A 19471-nucleotide genomic window follows, 5' to 3' on the forward strand; every position below is an offset into this window, starting at 1 on the left:
CAACTATTAGCATCGTATGTCATAACCGCTTAATGGAACGAATATTTTAACAATGGAGCAAAATGTATCGACGGATAATTAAAAAAAATGCTCTCAGGTGTGTATTTTTTCTTCTTTTATGAAGACCGACTAATAATATTGCAATTTACTGTGTAAAAGTGACCTTTGCTCTGTCATCCTACAAACAAATCGACATAATTAATGGCCACCGTGCAAAAATTAAGTTTGCCAGTCACGCTGGTGAGCAGAGATGTGTTGTTCGCGAACGAGCCGGATCTCTAAACTGAACGAAGGGAGCCGGAAATGGCAGCCGACTTTTTTTGTCCTCTATTCCCCTCTATTTTTTACTAGTTGGTATGATAGCATTATTAATATGAAAAGCAAATTAGCGACAGCTGATCATCAGAACAGAGTAACCGCAGGGAAAGTGAATGTTAGTGGATGCTCTCTGTGCACATATAAATCAAGCCATATAAATACAAATATTTGATATAGTGTATTTTTTTACGTGAGTAATTCGTTTTTCACATAATTTTACATGATTTTTCGTTGTTAGTTAATTTAAGCAACAAAAAAACAAACAGGAGCCATTTGGGAGCCAGAAGAGCCGGATCTTTCTTAGTGAGCCGAGCCTAAAGAACTGGCTCTCTGAAAAGAGCCGGAATTCTCATCACTACTCGTGAGAAGTGCACGTTTAGTGGGCGGGTGTTGTCTTCTTAAAAAAATGGGCCGTCCTCCTCACCCGCACAGCCATTCAAAAGCAACGAGCACGAGCAACTTCCCGTGGCCATCATCACCCGTCGCCGAAGTCTTCTCTCACAGTTCCTCCCAAACACTAGTTGACTATTCACCTTCTCCACGCGGGAGACTTTCCTTCTTATAACAACACATAAATCTCCCTCAAGATGGCCCCTATCTCCATTAAGAATGTTCTCATCAGCGAAAGCGTGGACCCTCGTTGCAAGAGCATCCTGGAAGAAAATGGCATCCGTGTGACAGAGAAGCATAACATGCAGAAGAATGAACTCATCGCCGAGATCAAGGTAAGAATGTTTGTTATTAGAAGTCTGCATTGCGTAATCGGGTCTTCCAAAAACCGGGTTTTGATTTTTTTTTTATCCGCTCATTTTAAACGTGTTGGCTGCATTCAAAATTCATTTCGATTGTTTTGCAACCTCCTCGCGGATATTTTATTTAATCAAACTGAATGTATTTAAGTTCCAGATGAGATTTTACTGAATGTTAAGTGTGAGTTTGCTTAGCACCGCCCTGTCCTGGCGAGATGATGCAATTCAGACCATCACTTTCTAGTCGAGCTGTTTAGCTGCTGGTATAAATGGTGCACGTGACTTTTTTTTTTGTGACCACATCAGCAGTCTGAACTCGTTTCTTCACAAGTTCTAATTCAAAGCAGTAAACATAATGAGTATTTATTAAAGTAGTAAAGTGGATCAACTTGTTTAACGACCAAGACTGGTGAAATGAATGTATGAGTTTGATCTTATTTATTTAAAAAAAAGAACGGTACCATTACGGAAGAGAATTAGGGGCAGGTTGAAATATTTTTTTTTTTTTGAAATGTTGTTCTGAGAGAAAAAAAGTCACAAATTTGCTAGATTCAAACTCGCAAATGTGCTAGATTTAAAGGCACAAATTTACTAGATTCAAACGTACATCAGAAAAACGTTTTATAGCATCTAAAATACCCAGAACACGCAGGCTGATATTTTTAGTCAACTGCAAAACACCAATAAAAATTACTTAAAGTTTCCCAAAACTGCCACAAAATGAGGTCGGAACTGGGCAGATTTATTAAGTCCCACCCCCTTGTTCGTGACGTCACGCCAGGATACTCCTTCACAAACTGCCTTGCTCCAGAATCAAAACAATGGCTTCAGAGAGTTCAGATTGGGAGAAGATGCTTTCTTGTTACTCATCCAGTTATGAATATGATTCAAATTGTTCTGAAGAGGAAAGCATAAATGTTTGCAATCGATTCAAGAAGTCCTTCCGTATCAATTCGAGCCGTCTGGACTCCAATGTAATAAGCTCAGTTGGAAATGGGATAATTTGTTCGTTGGGAATTTGTGTAAATTTACACCTTTTTTATGCGTGTCACCACAATTGGCTGCGACACACAACGATTCACCATCGCGTTATTGATGTAGTTTTCCTTCTAATTTTGCCATCAACACAGTGTTTTCAGACCAAAAAAAAGTACCCAAAATGCATTGTGTGTCGCTTTCTCAGTCAGGGGCGTTCCCTCCGTGACGTCACTTAGGGCATCGTCACCAACTCGAAAACAAGACTTTCTGAATATTCAGCGCAAGTCTTAAAACGTAAAATATAGCTATATGCGGTGGAATCTCTGTAAAATGCGCTAAGTAGAAGTCATTTGAAGTGATTTTACAAATTATGGACACAATTTACTCAGAGGTGTCGGTTGTCCTTTAAATATGGGATTATTATTATTATTTTTTTTTTCAATGTCCATTTACAAGGTTTTGTATGAACATTAAAAATATATCCTGATCAAAGCTTTCACACCCGTACAAAAAAAAACCATAAATATGAATGCTAGCAAAGCGCTACTGCAAGGCTAGATAGATATTTTGCACAATGAAAAGCAGATGGTCATTCAGCTGTGACAAAATGGAGGCGTAAACACCAGCAGCCACTTGACGCCCAAAACAGCAGGTGAAGTGTTCCATACCGGTTTTTGGATGTTTGTAGTATATTTGCCTAGTTGATTATCCAGCCACGCGTAGATAAAATCGCCTTAATGCGCCTGCACTCTCTCCACATTCGTTAGGACTACGACGGCCTAGTGGTGAGATCAGCTACCAAGGTGACGGCGGACGTCATCAATGCCGCAGGTAATCTCAAAATCATCGGGAGAGCCGGAACTGGCGTGGATAACGTGGATGTTGACGCCGCCACCAAAATGGGGGTCATAGTGATGAAGTAAGCTTGCGTTGATTGTTTTAAATTACAGTGATACCTCGGTTTACGAACCCCTCGGTTTACGAACTTTTCGGTTTACGAAAGTTACAGTTATGAAAATTTGTGAACATTAGTGAAATTTGAATTCGTTTCAATTTTTAAAGTTCATTTGCACAGTGTAGACTGCAAGATTAAAATATCCCATTGATCAGGCTCCGCAAATAACCAGCACAAGCCATCTGTACACTTGATGCAAAAAGCTATCAACCCAGCTAAACAGAACACAATTGATGAGGAACTAGATAAAATTATGGCAGAGAAAGCACCTACTAGGGATCATTCCTCAAGATGGTGAAAGAAGAAGGCTACGTTCCTCATCAAGTGTCCACTCCATTCCATCAAGCCATCAACGACCATCACAAAGGTAAATAAAATGACTTTGTTATACAGTACAGTTTATTTCTTTAATTATAATACCATAGCACATTTATTATACATAAAGTATGGTATATTTTGGGTAGTTTTAAGGCTTATAAAATTTGAAAATTATGTTTTATGGAGACCAGGGAACCGATTATTCTCATTTTAATGGTTTCCTATGGGAAATAATTTTTTGGGATACACACTTTTCGCCTTACACGCTCTGGGAACCAATGAAGTTCGTAAGCCAAGGTATCACTGGAGTTGTTGTTTGTATTTTGAGCTAAATTGATGTTAATAATCATCATAATAATAAATGTAATTTATTGTGTGACGCAGCACGCCCAGCGGCAACACCATCAGTGCGGCTGAGCTGACCTGCGCCCTCCTGATGAGCCTCTCCAGGTAAATAATTGGGAAGAGTAGGATCAGATGACCAATTAGATTTGATTAAATTAGTCATTAATCATAATAATAATATCAAAAAGAATAATATAAATACATTTCATTTCTAAGCGCCTTTCAAAACTCTCAAGGTCACTTTACAGTCACAGGATCAGTCTTTCTGTGGGTGAGCAGCGGCAGCCACACGCGCCAGTGTTCACTCAAACCGGAAGGTAGCTAGCTAATAGCTAGTTAATAGCTAGCTAGCTAGACAGATAGCGAATAGATAGCTAGCTAGATAACCAGCTAATTCGTCAGATAATAGATAGCCAGATTGTTAGCTAGCTAATAGACAGCAAATACATAGCTAGCTAGATAATAATAATAATAATAATAATAATAATAATAATAATAATAATAATAATAATACATTACATTTTAAGCGCCTTTCAAAGCTCTCAAGGACACTTTACAGTCATAGCCAAGCATTTTATATAATACTATAATAAATAAAATACAATCACAAATAGAATACAATAAATAAAATACAATCATTAATTGAATTAATTAATACAATTCATATTAATAATCTTATAATCCCAACTAGTAAAAATGATAATAATTGAAGAATGATAGTTAGATAGCTAATAGACAGCAAATAGCTAGATAGCTAGCTAATTAGTCATATAGCTAAAATACAGCAAATAGATAGCTAGCTAGATAGCCAGCTAGTTAGATAGCTAATCGACAGCAAATGGATAGCTAGCTAGCTAGCAAGCTAGATAGTTAGATAGCTAATAGACAGCAAATAGCTAGCTAGTTAGATAGCTAATCGACAGCAAATAGATAGCTAGCTAGCTAGCAAGCTAGATAGTTAGATGGCTAATAGACAGCAAATCGCTAGCTAGCTAGATAGCCAGCTAGTTAGTTAGATAGCTAAAAGACAACAAATAGATAGCTAGCTAGATAGCTAGCTAGTGAGATCGCTAATAGATAGCTAGCTAGATAGCCAGCTAGTTAGTTAGATAGCTAAAAGACAGCAAATGGATAGCTAGTTAGATAGATAGCTAATCGACAACAAATGTTATCGTATTGGCAATTTAGAAAATGTATTTGTATAAGTGGATAAACGGGTGTACGTTAATTCACCCGATGAATGCTAACGAATGTTACCCCCCGCCCCCCCTCGTTTGATTATTTTCCAGAAATGTCCCTCAAGCCGCAATGTCCATGCGAGCTGGCAATTGGGATCGCAAAAAGGTCAGGATTACAGAATTACACTTGCATGGTCGGATTCCATTGTCCGGCGGTCATGTGACGCGGCATTCTGATGCTTTTGGCGCTTTTTGATTTGCTCAGCTGGAAAATGTTTCTTTTCATGTTGCAGTTTATGGGTGCTGAGCTGTACGGTAAAGTTCTCGGGATCGTTGGACTCGGAAGAATAGGCAAGGAAGTGGCAAACAGAATGCAGGCTTTTGGCATGAAGGTGGGTCAGCGGACACTTTTATTTGTACAGTGACACCTTGGCTTACGAATTTAATTGGTTCCCAGACGGAGTGTGTAAGGCGAAAAGTGTGTATCCCAAAATTTAATTTCCCATAGGAAACCATTAAAATGAGAATAATCCGTTCCCAGGTCCCCATAAAACATAATTTTCTAATTTTCTAAACCTTAAAACTACACAAAATATACCTTATTTGATGTATAATCAATGTGCTATGGTATGATAATTAAAGAAATGAACTGTACTGTTTAATAAAGACGTTTTATTTACCTTTGTGATGGTTGTTGATGGCTTGATGAAATGGAGTGGCCGGTTTCATCAGCATTAAACACTTGATGAGGAACATAGCCTTCTTCTTTCACCATCTTGAGGAATGATCCCTTGTAGGTGCTTTCTCTGCGATAATTTTATCTTGTTCCTCATCAATTGTGTTCTGTTTAGCTGGGTTGATAGCTTTTTGCATCAAATATTACTGTAGTGACCATAATAGTGTAATATTACTGAAATATTACTGTAGTGACCATAAACAAGGCGCATCAGATTTTAAGGCACGATGTCAACTTTGAAGAAAAAGGAAGTGCTATTGATATTATAATTAAAGAAATAAACTACAGTATAATAAAGTCGGCTGGTTTCATCAACATTAAACACTTGAGGAACGTAGTCTTCTTTCACTATCTTGAGGAATGATCCCTTGCAGGTGCTTTCTCTGCGATGATTTTACCTAGTTCCTCATCAATTCCGTTCTGTTTAGCAAGGTTGATAGCTTTTTGCATCACGTGTACAGATGGCTTGTGCGGGTTATTTGCGGCGTCTGATTTATGGGAATTTTAACCTTGCAGTCTATCAAAGTTGAAACGAGTCCAAATTTCACTGTTTTCTATCTATTTTGTCACTCTCTCTTTGTCGTCTGCCTGCCTGTCTCTTTAATGTTTAAACCACCTCCCCTCACTGCTGCGTTCTTGACCAATCACGTGGCTTTAACCGAAGACAGGTATCACTGTATTCTGTGATAATCGGACCGTTTAATCCTGTGGTTCTTTTTGTTTTGTTTTTGTTTTTCTTAGACCATTGGCTATGATCCAATCACTCCAGTTGAAGTTTCAGCCAGCTGGGGGGTAGAGCAGATGTCCCTGGAGCGGCTTTGGCCTCTCTGCGACTACATTACGGTCCACACTCCATTAATGCCCTCCACTGTTGGTGAGTGTCACATAAAAAAAAAGTCAAAATACAGAAGATATATCTAACGATATAGCTAGCTAAATATCTATCTAGTGAAATATCTATCTGGCGAAATAGCTAGCTAGCTAGCAAAATAACTATATATTTAGCTAGCCAACAAAGTGTCTATCTATCTAGCTATCAAAATATCTATCGGTCTAGCTAGCCAGCAAAGTATCTATCTATTGAGCTAGCGAACTATCCGTCTATCTAGCTACCTAGCTAGCGAAATATCTAGCTATCTAGCTAGTGAAATTTCTATCTATATAGCGAGCTAAATATCTAACTATATAGCTAGCTAAATATCCATCTCTCTAGCTAGCTAAATATCCATCTCTCTAGCTAGCTAAATATCTATCTAGCGAAATATCTATCTGGAGAAATATCTATCTAGCTAGCAAAATATCTATCTATCTAGCTAGCCAGCGACGTATCTATCTAGCTATCAAAATATCCGTCTATCTACTTAGCGAAATATCTATCAATATAGCTAGCTGAATATCGATCTATATAGATAGCTAACTATCTAACGATATAGCTAGCTAAATATCTATCTCTCTAGCTAGCTAAATCTCTATCTATCGCCAGCGTTTACTGAACCCGGAAGTAACTCAAATAGATAGAAAGCTAGCTAATAGATAGCTATCTAGCTAGATAGCTAGCCAGTCAGCTAGATCGCTAATAGCTAGCTAATAGATAACTAACAGACAGAAAATAGATAGCTATGTAGGTAGCTTGATAGCTAGCGCATCTGTCATAATTTATGACTTAACAGGAACCCTAACCATGAATTGTTTTCAAAGTTTACTCACTATATTATATAAACGTTAAACATACTTATATAAGCCTTAAACATACATTCTATACAAAATATAGCAGTGAAGCAACTTATGAACAAATTCACCTTACGAACGACCCTTTGGAACGTATCTCGTTCATAAGTTGGGGAGCGTCTGCATTTATGAAAATTTCAGTACGATTTGTGTGTATTTTTCACCCAATATTTTTGGGTATTATAACGTTATGCTAGTTATTTGAACAAATCGTCAAATTCACCTTACAGGGCCTTTACATATGAAAATGCCAATGAATTGTATTTGAGTTTTAATTTTTGATATTGATTCCCTCCTAAGGTCTACTCAACGATGAAACCTTTGCCAAATGCAAGCAAGGCGTAAAAGTAATCAACTGCGCACGTGGCGGCATCATCGACGAAGCCGCCCTCCTCCGAGCTTTGGAATCCGGACAGTGCGGCGGAGCCGGCCTCGATGTCTTTGTCGAGGCAAGATTACTTTCAACCAGAGTCACTGTAATATTCTAAAAAGTATTATTATTATCATTAATTATCACATTACACAAACAGTTGATATTATAATGAAGTCGATGAAACCAGAATTTGGATTACTCTTGGGCCGGTGGCCATTTTGTCCAATACCGCCCTCTGCTGTGAACTGAAGGGAATGACTAAATAGGAAGTAGGAAGAGGCGATTTGCTATCTATTCGCTATCTGGCTATCTATTGGATGGCTAGCTAGCTAGCTGGCTATTAGCTATCAGCTAGCTAGCTAACTTTCTATCTATTTGAGTTATTCCTGGTTGAGTGAACGCTGGCGCATGTGGCTGCCGCTGCTCACGCGCAGAAAAACTGATCCTGTGACTGTAAAGTGACCTTGAGAGCTTTGAAAGGCGCTTAGAAATGAAATGTATTTTTATTATTATTATTATTATTTCATACATAATTAGTGATAATAATTAATAATAAATAATGAAATTAACAATAATACAAAATAATAATTTGCGATAATACTAACAAGAATTAATAAGCTAAAAAAGTTACTAATTAAAAATAGTTATTCTTAATAATAATATTTCGTGATAATAATTAATAAATAATTAAATAAACGAAAATCATAAATAGCAATAATTTGTGATAGTAATAAATAATAATAAATAAGTTAATCCATTATAATTATTAATTAATAATCAGAAGTGAAAACAATTATTAATAAATAATGAAATAAACAAAAAATAATAAATAGTAATAATTAGTGATAATTAATAATAAATAATGAAATGAACAATAATACAAAATAATTTGCGATAATACTAACAAGAATCAATAAGCTAAAAAAGTTACTAATTAAAAATAGTTATTGTTAATAATAATATTTAGTGATAATAATTATTAATAAATAATTAAATAAACGAAAATCATAAATAGCAATAATTTGTGATAGTAAGAAATAATAATAAATAAGTTAATCCATTATAATTATTAATTAATAATCAGAAGTGAAAACAATTATTAATAAATAATGAAATAAACAAAAACAATAAATAGTAATCATTAGTGATAATAATAAATAATTATCAAGTTAATACATAATTAGTATTAAGAATTATTATTTATTAATAATTTGTGATAATAATTAGTAATAAATAATTCAATAAACAATAATAAATAATAGTAATAATTAGTGATAATAACCAAAAAGACAATCATATATAATAAATATATAATAAATAATTCAATAAACAATAATAAATAATAGTAATAATTAGTGATAATAATAACCAATAATACATAATTAGCATGTGTATAAATAAATAATAATTCTTCTTTTGCTTTCGGCTTTTCCCGTCAGTCCTCTAGTTATAATTATTATGATTTATTAATATTCATATTATTTTTTTATTCATTATTATTTATATATTCTAACATCAGGTTAGTTGGAGTACACTGATTCGCTGTGGTGACCCCTGAGGGGGAAAGCCAAAAGGAAAAGTGGAATTATTATTTATTCATATTTATTAATAATAAGTAGCCTCAACTAGAAGTCTGAGATGTAGCAGCAAATGCCAACGACAAAACTGCAAGATTACGAGGAACCTTGTGTGTGTCCACAGGAACCCCCACAAAACCGTTCTCTGGTCAATCACCCCAACGTGATCTGCTGCCCGCATCTCGGCGCCAGCACCAGAGAGGCGCAGGCGCGATGCGGTCAGGACATCGCACTACAGATCGTCGACATGGTGAAGGGCAACAAGCTCGTCGGAGCAGTGAGTTGAACAGCACTTTTTTTTGGGATGAATTATCAAAACGTTGAGTAATCTCGGCAGATGTGTCAAATTCTTCATTGAAATGGTGACGTCATGTGTTTAAAAAGGCTCTTTAAAATCCACACATGTTTCATTTGCTTATCCTGTGTGGAGTTTGCATGTTAAATATTAGAAAATATATTTATATACAGTGATATCTTGGCTTACGAACTTAATTGGTTCCCAGACACAGTGTGTAAGGCGAAAAGTGTGTATCCCAAAAATTAATTTCCCATAGGAAACCATTAAAATGAGAATAATCCGTTCCCAGGTCCCCATAAAACATATTTTTTTAATTTTCTAAAGCTTAAAATTACACAAAATATACATTATTTTATGTATAATAAATGTACTATGGTATTATAATTAAAGAAATAAACTACTGGATAATAAAGTCGTTTTATTTACCTTTGTGATGGTCGTTGATGTAACAAATAAACTGTACTGTATAATAAAGTCATTTTATTTACCTTTGTGATGGTCGTTGATGGCTTGATGGAATGGAGTGAAGTTTCATCAGCATTAAATACTTGATGAGGAACGTAGCCTTCTTCTTTCACCATTTTGAGGAATGATCCCTTGTAGGTGCTTTCTCTGCCATAATTTTACCTAGTTCCTCATCAATTGTGTTCTGTTTAGCTGGGTTGATAGCTTTTTGCATCAAGTGTACAGATGGCTTGTGCGGGTTATTTGTGAAGCCTGATGGATGGGATATTTTAACCTTGCAGTCTACACTTTGCTTTTGAACTATCAACGTTGAAATGAGTCCAAATGTCACTGTTTTTTATCTATTTTCTCACTCTCTCTCTCTCTGTCGTCTGCCTGTCTCTTTAATGTTTAAACCACCTCCCCTCACTGATGCGTTCTTGACCAATCACATGGCTTTAACCGAGGACCGGGGGCGGGGAATAGAGGACCAAAACAATCCAGCTGCCATTTTCTTGTTAGAACGGACTCGTTCGCGAACGACACATTACTCATTGTGGCGCTCCGTGTGTATCCTGAAAAATAGTTTGTATGGCAAGGTAAAATGTTCATAAATTTAACATTCGTAAACCCAAAGGTTTGTAAGCCAAGGGGTTCGTAAACCGAGGTATCACTGGATATTTAATTGCAACCACACTACTTTTATTTTTTTACATAGGTTAACGCACAGGTTTTGGCAAGCACTTTCTCCCCGGACTCTTATCCATTGATCAAACTTGGAGAGGCCATCGGAGCTGTGCTAAAGTCATGTAGCGTGTCCAAGACGCCTCTGAGCCATGTCCAAATCACTTCTCAAGGTGCGTGAATACCACACCCCTGGGCGTCCTAAGCACCAACAACTATAAAACAACAGAACGTAGACATTTAAATTGGTTGTAACCTTCCTGTAGAGAAGTTTCCCAAGTCCTAAATTAGTCCAAGGCCAGATCTCCTACATGAAGATGACAGTTTAACTGTCTGTGTCACCTCAGATTGACCCCAGATTTTTCTGTGCTTCCATTGTGGGCCTTCTAAGCATGAAACCTTTAAATAGGATATCTTGTATTCTGTCTATAATAATAATAATAATAATACATTTCCTTTATAAGCGCCTTTCAATACTCTCAAGGTCACTTTACAGTCACAGGATACATTTTTCTGTGGGTGAGCAGCGGCAGCCACACGCGCCAGCGTTCTCTCAACCCGGAAGTAACTGGAATAGATAGAAGGCTAGCTAGCTAGCTAATAGATAGCTAATAATAATAATAACGATAATACATTTCATTTATAGGCGCCTGTTAGAATGAAGTTTTTTTGTTGTTGTTGTCTTCAGCCAGCTACATGACTGCCGCCGTGCTGGTCGGACTGCTTAACGGCAAATCTGGCTCGTGCCCAAATTTCATCAATGTGCTCAGTCTCGCCGAGCAATCTGGAATCAAGGTACGACTTTGAATTTTTACAAAACATTCCGTTTGACTATAAACGTTGTTGTCAAAAGCGTCGCTCCGTCATTTTTTTTCTCCGATGAGAAGGTTTCTTCAACCGTCATCTGTACTTCTTTGAAGGTGTCGCTTACTTATCCAAGAGGCTTCGTCAGCGAACTATTTTTTTGCTGGTAGTTTTGGCTCTCTCTCTCTCTCTCTCTCTCTCTCTATATATATATATATATATATATATATATATATATATATATATATATATATATATATATATATATCCCTACTGTCCAGATGTGGCTTGTGCCAGACTCTGCTATGATAGGTCCCTGCTCTTAGGTCGGGGGGAGCAGAGGACTACTCCCTGCGGCTACACTGATTATTTCTATTGTCATGACTGATTACTTCTATTGTCCAGCCTGATTGTGGGGTCTACGACTGGCCTGATTGCCCCATTTGCTCTGGTATCACCTCATCAGCATAACTAAGCTTATGTTTCCTAAGAAGTTGTACGAACGATCCAAATTGAGTCTCACCCCACCATGGCGATTTAGTGAAGGGTTTTGCTGTTTTATGAAAATAGCTTCTTTTACTCCCCTTTCAAACCATCGATTTTATTTGGCGAAGATTTCAAACTCACTGTCGTCAAATGTAGGTTAAAGTTAGCAAAAAAAGCTAGCAACCGTACATTTGACAACAATGAGGATCAATATTTAATATAGGGCCGAAACTACCAGCGAAAAAAAAAATCGTCGGCTGACGAAGCCTCTTGGATGAGAAGCGAAACGTACGACACCTTCAAAGAAGTACAGATGACGGCTGAAGAAACCTTCTCATCGATGGATTGCAAATGTCCCCATTGTGAGACGAATAAAGGTCTTCTGAAGGTTTTCTGAAGTTCTGGACCACTCCTGTACGACTGAGAGCTTACACAGACGTATTCCTCCTCAGGTAAACCAGAGCCACAGCGCGTCGGACGAGGCTTCTAACGACGTGTGCACGGTGGAGATCGTGACGGACGGCTGCAGCTACAAAGCCACCGGCACCATTCAAGGCAGCCGACCGGTCTTGTTGGAGCTGAGCGGGAGTGTCTTCAGGCAGCCCGTCACACTCGTCGGGAATTTGCTCTTCTTCAAAGCTTCGGCGAGTCCTCAGCTGCTCTCGTCGCTTGCTGGTGAGGAATCCATTTCAAATTTTGGAATCAATGGCTAGTGAGTAGCTAACTATTGGCTAGCGAGTAGCTAACTATTCGCTGGAGAGTAGCTATCTATTCGCTAGCGAGTACCTATCTATTCGCTAGCGAGTAGCTAACTATTGGCTAGCGAGTAGCTAACTATTCGCTGGAGAGTAGCTATCTATTCGCTAGCGAGTACCTATCTATTCGCTAGCAAGTAGCTAACTATTCGCTAGCAAGTAGCTAACTATTCGCTGGAGAGTAGCTATCTATTCTCTAGCGAGTAGCTCACTATTCGCTAGCGAGTAGCTAACTATTCACTCGCGAGTAGCTATCTATTCGCTAGCGAGTAGCTAACTATTCGCTGGAGAGTAGCTATCTATTCGCTAGCGAGTATCTATCTATTCGCTAGCGAGTAGCTAACTATTGGCTAGCGAGTAGCTAACTATTCGCTGGAGAGTAGCTATCTATTCGCTAGCGAGTACCTATCTATTCGCTAGCAAGTATCTATCTATTCGCTAGCGAGTAGCTAACTATTGGCTAGCGAGTAGCTAACTATTCGCTGGAGAGTAGCTATCTATTCGCTAGCGAGTACCTATCTATTCGCTAGCAAGTAGCTAACTATTCGCTAGCAAGTAGCTAACTATTCGCTGGAGAGTAGCTATCTATTCTCTAGCGAGTAGCTCACTATTCGCTAGCGAGTAGCTAACTATTCACTCGCGAGTAGCTATCTATTCGCTAGCGAGTAGCTAACTATTCGCTGGAGAGTAGCTATCTATTCGCTAGCGAGTATCTATCTATTCGCTAGCGAGTAGCTAACTATTCGCTGGAGAGTAGCTATCTATTCGCTGGCGAGTACCTATCTATTCGCTAGCGAGTAGCTAACTATTCGCTGGAGAGTAGCTATCTATTCGCTAGCGAGTAGCTAACTATTCGCTCGCGAGTAGCTATCTATTCGCTAGCGAGTGGCTAACTATTCGCTAGCGAGTGGCTAACTATTTGCTAGCGAGTATCTGTCTATTCGCTGGAGAGTAGCTATCTATTCGCTGGCGAATAGCTGTCTATTTGCTAGCTATTATCTATCTATTTGCTAGCTATTAACTGTCTATTTGCTAGCTATTACCTATCTATACGCCAGCTATTAACTATCTATTCCATAGCTATTAGCTATCTATTCGCTAGCTAGCCAGCTTGCTATCTATTTGAGTTACTTTGGGGTTGAGTGAAAACTTTTTTCTTTCCTTTAGGCCTGCTCGCCGCAGAGGGAATCCAAATTGAGTCATTCAGTGCTCCGGCAAACGGGTCCGGCGATAGTTGGTTCTGCGTCGGGGTGTCTGCTCTTCTGCGGGACCTCTGTGCCTTGAAGCCGTTGGTTCAGGAAGCGGCTCAGCTAAGCGCTTGAAGCAAAACCGCCTGCCGCTCACATTTTTTTTTGGGGGGCGTTTTCTTGATCCATCTTTGCCTTAGCGTTCTCGACTAACCTTTCAGAGCCAGTTGCAACTTACATTCCAGTGTTAGGATGATTTTCACAATTTGATCAGTAAAACTGATGGGGAAATGTGCTTTTCTTGAGTTGTGATGTTAATTATTTGTGATTGATTTGAGACTCCAAGAAATATTTGCGGATATTTTTCAACTATATAGTTCAAAAGCAGAGTGTAGACTGCAAGGTTAAAATATCCCATCAATCAGGCCTACAAGGGCTCATTCCTCAAGATGGTGAAAGAAGAAGGCTACGTTCCTCATCAAGTGTTTAATGCTGATGAAACTACTCCATTCCATCAAGCCATCAACGACCATCACAAAGGTAAATAAAACCACTTTATTATACTGTACAGTTTATTTCTTTAATTATAATACCATAGCACATTTATTATATTTAAAATAATGTATATTTTGTGTAGTTTTAAGGCTTAGAAAATTAGAAAATTATGTTTTATGGGGACCTGGGAGCGGATTATTTTCATTTTAATTGTTTCCTATGGGAAATTAAGTTTTGGGATACACACTTTTCGCCTTACACTGTCTGGGAACCAATTAAGTTCGTAAGCCAAGGTATCACTGTACTGGTATCGGTCTGACAAGAAATTGTCTCAAACCGTCCTTAATTTGTATACCAAATAAGAGCTTAGATTTAGAATATGCAAAACAGCTACTCGGGTACTGATGTTGTGAAAATTGTTCTGCAAAATTCTTCATCTATCGCGGGTGGTTTTGGCCCCCTTTTACTGTGAAAAACGAGGGATTACTGTACATTAATCCCATGAGATGAGGTCAAACCTTGGCCACAGTCAAATCCGATTCAAATCACCATGGCAACCACTAAAATATCAGGAAAAAAATATAATTATGATTGGGAAGCTGTTTCGTGAATAAAAATAGATGTATAAAAAGTGAGTAAAATGGTGATGGTGGGTTGCGCTAATTTGCGCTAGTTTGCGCTAATTTGTCATCCAAGTGCGAGAAATGCTATCTATCTTTCAATGGCTACACTAATGCGACGTGGTCACGGGACCGCTGAGGTTATATTTAGGAGAGAGAGAGAGAGAGACAGATTCCTCCGACTGTCTGACAATCACCAAAATAGGAGAGAAGCAAACTGCTGTGAGGTCCCCACGTACTCCGAATTGAGCCCTCTGTGTGGTTTTTTTTGGGGGGGTGAGGGGCTGGGGAATTGTTTATGGAGAGGACCAGGAGACAAGAACCATCGAGGAGCTTCAATGGACAAAAGAAAGGTAAGAGTCCGATCAGAGAAATGTCATATTCTGTGACTGTAAAGTGTACTGGAGAGTTTTGAAAGGCACTTATACTGTAAATATAATATAAATACAAAAAAAAAACTAGCGGTGACAAGGAGTGACAATATCATGACTGACCATGTACAATTGGAGAGAATCGATGAGAAGGTTTCTTCAGCCGTTATCTGTACTTCTTTGAAGGTGTCGGACGTTCTTATCCAAGAGGCTTCGTCAGCGAACTAAAATATTTTGCTGGTAGTTTTCGCCCTATATATATCCCTACTGTCCAGACATGGCGGTGCCAGACTCCCTGCGGCTACACTGATTACTTCTATTGTCCTTCCTGAGTATGGGGTCTACGACTGGCCTGATTGCCCCATTTGATCTGGTATCACCTCATCAGCATAACAAAGCCTTTGTTGCCTAAGAAGTCAGTTGTAGGAACGATCCAAATTCAACCTCACCCAATTGGCAGCATGGTGGACTGGTTGTTAGCACGCCCGCGTCACATTTTGAAAGGGTCAAAGTTCAAATCTTGGATTTTGATGATGCTTATGTGGGCTTCCCTGCAAATGACCAAATGATGGATGATGTCATTTGATTGACATTTTCTATATTATTATTTTTGATGCAGATACAATGACGCACCACAAGAATGAGATCTACACATACGATTTCAACGACCCAGATCATCCAGCCGAGATTTTGGACTCTCTCCGACATTTCTACCTCAACGGTCTCTTTACCGATGTCACCCTGCGCGGTTCCGATGACCCGGACCGGATATTCCGATGTCACAAGGCGCTACTCTCTGCCAGGAGTTCCTACTTCCGGATTATGTTCACGACTGATATGAGGGAAAGGTCCAATAGTGTCATCGAGCTAGTCGGGGTGGATTGTGAGGTTCTAGAACTTCTTGTGGACTACGTTTACACGGCCCGGGTGAGCATCACGGAGAAGAATGTCCAAAAATTGTTGGAAGCCGCCGACCTGCTGCAGTTTAACTCGGTCAAACGGGCGTGCGAAGGCTTCCTGGTTCGTCTCCTGGATGTCGACAATTGTCTGGGGATGTACACCATGGCTCAATACCATCCTTGTCCTCGACTTGAGCGTGAAGCCAGGAGAACGATGCTAAGCAGGTTTTCTGAGCTGATCCATCAGGAGGAGTTCCTCGAGCTGGATTTCGATAAGATACAAATACTTTTGGCGAATCGGAAGCTTAGCGTTCTGAAGGATGAACTGTTGATTGACGCTGTGGTCAAATGGGTGATCCACGACTTGGAGAACCGTTCTCGTCACGCCACGGATCTGTTGCGCTTAATTCATCTGGACCTGGATGACGGTGACTTCAAGGAACTGCACAAGCGGGTTTTAGGAAGTAGCGACAGGAAATTCAAATCAATCATCCTACGGGCTTTGAGACTTCAAAGTAAAGCGAAAACCGCACTTGGGAAAACTAGCATGTACATTATCGGAGGATACTACTGGCATCCTCTTTGTGAAGTTCACATATGGGAGCCCATGAGCGATACTTGGCTGCGAGGAAAAGACATGCCGGACTCTGCGCGAGAGAGCTACAGCGTCACATTACTGGGGGGAGATATTTATGTGACGGGAGGCTACAGGACCAACACAGTGGAGGCTCTAGACACTGTTTTTATTTATAACTGCGACCGCGATGATTGGACGGAAGGTTGCCCTATGATCACAGCCAGGTACTACCATTGTTCCGTGGCTTTACATGGCTGTATCTATGCCGTGGGAGGCTACAGGGGAGGAGCTCCGGAACAGCAGACGGAATGGTACGATCCGCTAAAGAAGAAATGGTTCCCAGGAGCAAGAATGATCCAAGGTGTGGAAGAAAAGTCGTTAAGATTCTTTGCTAGCAAATGCTAGCAAACAGCGTGACTGGAATTCCTACCTCGTCATTCAACGTAACGTATGATGTGTTTAGAAAAATTGGTTATACAAACACCGGAATTCAAACCCGCACGAAGAGATTTTCCATTCATGCGATCTTCGTTTTGTAGATGTGAATGACAATAACATGGTTGTCAAGACGGAGCTGTGTGGGATCCCCAAAATAATTATTCAGGAGTGTAATAAGGAGTGCTTGGGAAAACAGTGTCAGACTCCATGGAGATTTTTTTTTGCGGGGGTAAAATTAGTTGATTGGATTTGAAATATAACAATTCTAAAGCATCTATGATAAACCTTGTATATTTCAAAATAAAAGGTTAAAATATGTATATATATATAAAACAAAGTATCGCTGCAGCAGACAATTAACGTATTTTCAGGTGTGTAAGGCGCACCCCCAATGAATGGTGTTTTTCAAACTTTTTCCATATACAGGTAACATCCGACTTACAACCAGCTCGACTTACGACCACCCGTACTTAAGACCATAACCTCCAGACCCTATTTTTTAATTCTATGCCTAGCATCGCAACCCGCTAGTAGACCAGCCAGCATCTCACTCTCGCACAGCAATCGACCGTGTGATGGCACCAGGGGTGGGGGGAGTTTGCGTGTCATTTAGCCTCTGAGTCTCTATTCAACATTTGGAATGGATTTTGACTTACGACCATTTCGACTTACGACCGTTTGGTCGGAACGGAACTCTGTCGTAAGTCGGATGTTTGCTGTATAATGTGCGAAAGAGTATACGGCGCGCCATCAATGAATGAAAAAAGTTCACTCAACCCGGAAGTAACTCAAATAGACAGAAAGCTAGCTAGCTAATAGGTAAAAAGCTAGATAGATTATAGCTAGCCAGCTAGATAGCTAATAGATAGCAAATAAATATACTATAAGGCACACCGAGCTATAACGCACACCGTCAATGAATGAAAAACATTTTCCAAATATTATAGATTAAATATCTAAATGCTTTCCAAATATAAGGCACACAACATTATAAGGCACTACAGTAGAGGCTCAATATTACTTCACATATAAGATGCAGGGTCATATTTTGAAGAAAATCAATGCTTTTGGGTACACCTTATACACCAGAAAATACGGTATACTTGTACACACCCCTCTGTTTTTGTACGTGACTACTTCTTTTCTCATTTTAAGGTGTCGGAAATGCCACCGCCGGTGTGACGGGTGATAAAATCTACGTGACCGGGGGGCACTATGGATTCAGAGGAAGCTGCACGTACGAGAAAATCCAAGTCTATCGACCAGATAACGACGAGTGGAGCATTCTTACTATAAGCCCTCATCCAGGTAACAAATCTGACGAAATGTGAGTGGTTTTTTTTTGGGGTATTTTGATTTTATATTGAGCTTTTTACATCCCAATACTCTTTTTTTCCCCCAGAGTATGGAGTGTGTTCTGTATCTCTTGAGAACAAACTTTATCTGGTAGGCGGAGAAACGACGATTGCCGACTGCTACGACACAGAGAGAGAGGAATGGAGCTCCATTTCAGCAATGAAAGAGAGCAGGATGGAATGTGGCGCTGCGGTCCTCAATGGTTGTATCTATGTCACCGGGGGTTACTCTTACTCTCGAGGGACTTATCTGCAGAGCATTGAGAAATACGACCCTCAACTGGACACTTGGGAGATTGTCGGAACACTTCCTAGCTCTTGCAGGTCACACGGATGCGTCTGTGTGTACAGTGATTGATACCAAGATCCTGAATTGTTGTCACGGGGAAAATAACATATTGAATCAACGGATTGGAAAGTATGCAAATACTAATCGATATGATTTATTGACTGTACAATAAAAACATGTTGGTTATCATAGAGAATGAGAGGCAGTTTGTATTGAGAACAGATACTAACAATAGTCTTTATCAATAAACTAACAAAATGACGCCAGTCGCTCGTCCTGGGTCTTTTCGACGAATTTCTCCAACGTGAGACAAATAAAGGTCGAGTGACCCCCGTTTATCGTGGCTAATGGGGACCAGAACCCCCATCGACGGGTGGATATCAGTGAAGTGGGGACGTCCCCACCCATGATACCGTCCCAGTCCCCCCCCCCCCAAGGAATTTTTGTGCAATCGTTTGTGAGTACCAGCATGATTACACTATCTAAACAGTATTTTTATACTTAATATATTTGA

At 39.3% G+C, this 19471-nt stretch overlaps 2 protein-coding genes across 2 annotated transcripts; both read left to right on the forward strand.

Annotated features, from left to right (window-relative positions):
- Positions 1-753: 753 nt before the first annotated feature.
- On the forward strand, positions 754-14218 carry phgdh (phosphoglycerate dehydrogenase). The gene is made up of 12 exons (XM_089003108.1): positions 754-1043; positions 2813-2964; positions 3703-3768; positions 4953-5007; positions 5135-5233; positions 6319-6451; positions 7606-7754; positions 9380-9532; positions 10716-10854; positions 11370-11476; positions 12424-12646; positions 13894-14218. The coding sequence occupies exons 1-12, from the start codon at positions 906-908 to the stop codon at positions 14046-14048; spliced, it is 1569 nt and encodes a 522-aa protein (XP_088859234.1). The 5' UTR covers positions 754-905; the 3' UTR covers positions 14049-14218.
- Positions 14219-14356: 138 nt separating this feature from the next.
- klhl23 (kelch-like family member 23) lies at positions 14357-19153 on the forward strand. Its single transcript, XM_089003105.1, has 4 exons — positions 14357-15381; positions 16019-17236; positions 18469-18621; positions 18716-19153. Exons 1-4 carry the CDS (start codon positions 15327-15329, stop codon positions 19024-19026), a joined length of 1737 nt encoding a protein of 578 aa, XP_088859231.1. The 5' UTR covers positions 14357-15326; the 3' UTR covers positions 19027-19153.
- Positions 19154-19471: the final 318 nt, after the last annotated feature.

The sequence above is a fragment of the Hippocampus bargibanti genome, linkage group LG08, assembly GCF_051943395.1.
Source record: "Hippocampus bargibanti isolate YZ-2025 linkage group LG08, ASM5194339v1, whole genome shotgun sequence".
NCBI lineage: Eukaryota > Metazoa > Chordata > Actinopteri > Syngnathiformes > Syngnathidae > Hippocampus > Hippocampus bargibanti.

Excerpts from the sequence above, each read along its gene's own strand:
- phgdh (XM_089003108.1), top strand. The coding sequence starts at position 906 with ATGGCCCCTATCTCCATTAAGAATGTTCTCATCAGCGAAAGCGTGGAC. Across the intron at positions 1,044-2,812 it reads AACTCATCGCCGAGATCAAG|GACTACGACGGCCTAGTGGT; the intron begins GTAAGAATGTTT and ends CACATTCGTTAG. Across the intron at positions 10,855-11,369 it reads TGTCCAAATCACTTCTCAAG|CCAGCTACATGACTGCCGCC; the intron begins GTGCGTGAATAC and ends TGTTGTCTTCAG.
- klhl23 (XM_089003105.1), top strand. The coding sequence starts at position 15,327 with ATGGAGAGGACCAGGAGACAAGAACCATCGAGGAGCTTCAATGGACAA. Across the intron at positions 15,382-16,018 it reads CTTCAATGGACAAAAGAAAG|ATACAATGACGCACCACAAG; the intron begins GTAAGAGTCCGA and ends TTTTTGATGCAG. Across the intron at positions 18,622-18,715 it reads TACTATAAGCCCTCATCCAG|AGTATGGAGTGTGTTCTGTA; the intron begins GTAACAAATCTG and ends TTTTTCCCCCAG.